This window comes from Oratosquilla oratoria, chromosome 11, assembly GCF_046742065.1.
Source record: "Oratosquilla oratoria isolate Oo_2021 chromosome 11, ASM4674206v1, whole genome shotgun sequence".
Classification (NCBI taxonomy): domain Eukaryota; kingdom Metazoa; phylum Arthropoda; class Malacostraca; order Stomatopoda; family Squillidae; genus Oratosquilla; species Oratosquilla oratoria.
In genome coordinates this window covers 49,678,804-49,681,303 of record NC_134787.1, presented here as the reverse complement: position 1 = coordinate 49,681,303, position 2,500 = coordinate 49,678,804, and the positions used below count along the sequence as shown (strand labels likewise).

General features: G+C 40.7%; 1 protein-coding gene across 10 annotated transcripts in view; it reads right to left on the bottom strand.

Annotated features, from left to right (window-relative positions):
• The window catches only part of LOC143029487 (putative glutamate receptor), a 28,985-nt gene extending 27,266 nt beyond the window's left edge, over window positions 1–1,719 (bottom strand). For 5 of the 10 annotated variants that reach the window (XR_012966841.1, XR_012966840.1, XR_012966842.1 and 2 more), the window contains exon 1: window positions 810–1,719. Coding sequence is in view for 4 of the 10 variants with exons in the window: in XM_076192138.1 (XP_076048253.1) it covers window positions 810–1,086 (277 nt within the window). In the remaining 6 variants the exon portion in view is untranslated. Of the gene's footprint in view, window positions 1–439 lie in introns of all 10 variants that reach the window. The other 5 variants (XM_076192140.1, XM_076192144.1, XM_076192145.1 and 2 more) reach the window with 3 other exon arrangements.
• Between the last annotated feature and the right edge of the window lie 781 nt (window positions 1,720–2,500).

The window sequence follows — 2,500 nt, the reverse complement described above, 5'->3', positions numbered from 1 at the left end:
TTTTTATCAAAGATGTCACCTAATATGAATGTACAATTAGAGGACCTTCAAGCCCTTCCCAGCGTCAGAAGTTCAGGAAATAACTATTTTCTTCAGTTGGTTCCTTTGCCACTTGCGTCACGACACCTCGTATATAGAATCCTACTACCAACCCTAAGATGAAAACCTTTCTTCGTCCTTTGAAGAATCGAGATAAAAAAAATACCTAGCAGTCTGATAAAGATAAGATATGTTTTATGGAGAAACGAATGGTGGACTTTCAGAGGTTGCCAAGCGGTTAAACTTAAGAAGACGCGGAAAAACTGTAACACGGAGCCCGCTATACACACACACACACACACACACACACACACACATACACACACATACATACATACATATATATATACATATATATATATATATATATATATATGTATGTGCACACGATTCTACACACCTGAAGTAATGGCGCATTCGTTGAAATGTACATCACACGCATCACCAGCATCCTTCCCGCATGCACTGTACTGTATATATATGTACACCAACAACCTATCCCGGTCTCGTTGCTCCTACTCTATACCTCACCCAGATAGCAAAGCACCTCCAGCACCCATCCCAAGGTGTTGCACTGACGTCACTCCGACATAGGTGTCGTGTGCGCAGCACCTCTTCCTCCTCCTCTTCCACCTCCTCTCCCACCTAGCAGGCCTACAGTTCACAATGCGCCGGGTGCCAGCACCCCACGGGGTACACCTGTACCCGACCACACAGTAACACGCGCGTATTATAGACAAAATAACCGCATCTGTACCAAGGCTCTTTACCGTCCAACCTACACTGACTGCACATCGTCACCACCCCTCTAGCTATGAAGGCCTTCCAGCGCCACCCGCCCCACACGTGCTCCGCCGGCGGCAGCACAGCACCCAGCCCGCACACTGCAGCACAGCTGAGGCGCACGGGAGCGCTCCCGAGAGAAGAATGTTGGCAGCGCGGCGCCGGCACCGCTTCGAGTCCCGGCCGGGAGTAGTGAGTGCCAAGGGACGCAGGGCCACAAGCTACCGGCGGCGAGGCGCGGTGGCGCGGCGCTCCAGGTCTCATGTTACTCAGCCAACCGCGGCCCGTTTTCTGTTGGCCCGCCGGGCCGAGGCCCGGGGCAGTTTATTCTTAGTTCAGCCCGGATACTTTAAGGTTTATTCGAGTGAAGGCGTGATAGGCTCGTCTAAGGGTCTGACACTGAAATGCAAAACATCCCAGGCTCTTTGTCTGTTCAGTGTATAAATCTAATATGCCAGTCATACGTCGACTCACTCAGAAATAGGACAACATTTGACGCCCTTTCCACAGGCATTCAGAGTCTCGCAAGCATTTCCGCTCCCAAGGGAATTATTAAAAACTCGATAACTAATTCAGTTTTATACAGAGTATGCTTTGAAAGAAAAAAATTATTTTTCTAAAAACGGACAGAAGCCCTAAGTAAAACATTCTTTGTGAATCCCTTCACATACTCAGGAGCTCTTACCTTCATATTTCCCTAATGTGTACACACACACACACACACACACACACACACACACACACACACACACACACACACACACACACACACACACACACACACACACACACACAGGTCTATACATGGTAAATTAAGTAAGACAGGACCCCACGATCGTGGCTTTGCTCCTTTCCCGCATGCTACAACTGGGTAAAAACAGTTAGGTAAATAAATACACGAACACACACACACACACATATATGTATATGTATATATACATATATATATATATATATATATATGTGTGTGTATATATTTATATATAATATATATATATATATATATATATATATATAATATGCGTGTGTGTATGTATATTGTTTATATATATATATATATATATATATATATATATACATATATATATATATTTTTTTTCTATTAAATAATACAGCATACTCAGCACTGGAAATATTCTTCCTTAAAATGTCTATCCTTCTCGCTATTTTCCTTTCTGTGGGAGGAGGGGATAACACAATATCACCAAATGAAACCATAGTGATTTTGGAAATAAAAACAAATGCATTACTTACAACATTTCGCATATGCTTTAGGCATCTTCTGGTAATTTTATTTTGAATCTACAAATCAGGATCATAAATACATTTGTAGATTGAAAATAAAATTACCAGAAGATGCCTAAAGCATAGGCGAAACGTTGTAAGTAATGTATTTGTTTTATTTCCAAAATCACTATGGTTTCATTTGGTGATATTATGTTCTCCCTTCCTCCCACAGAAAGGAAAATAGCGAGAAGGATAGAAAGTTTAAGTAAGAAGATTTCCAGTGATGAGTATGCTCTATTATTTAATAGAAAATGTATCCAAGAAAACCTGCTCTCTAAATTCACACACACATATATATATATATATATATATATATATATATATATATATATATATATATACATATATTTATATATATGTATATATACATATATATATGTATCTACATATA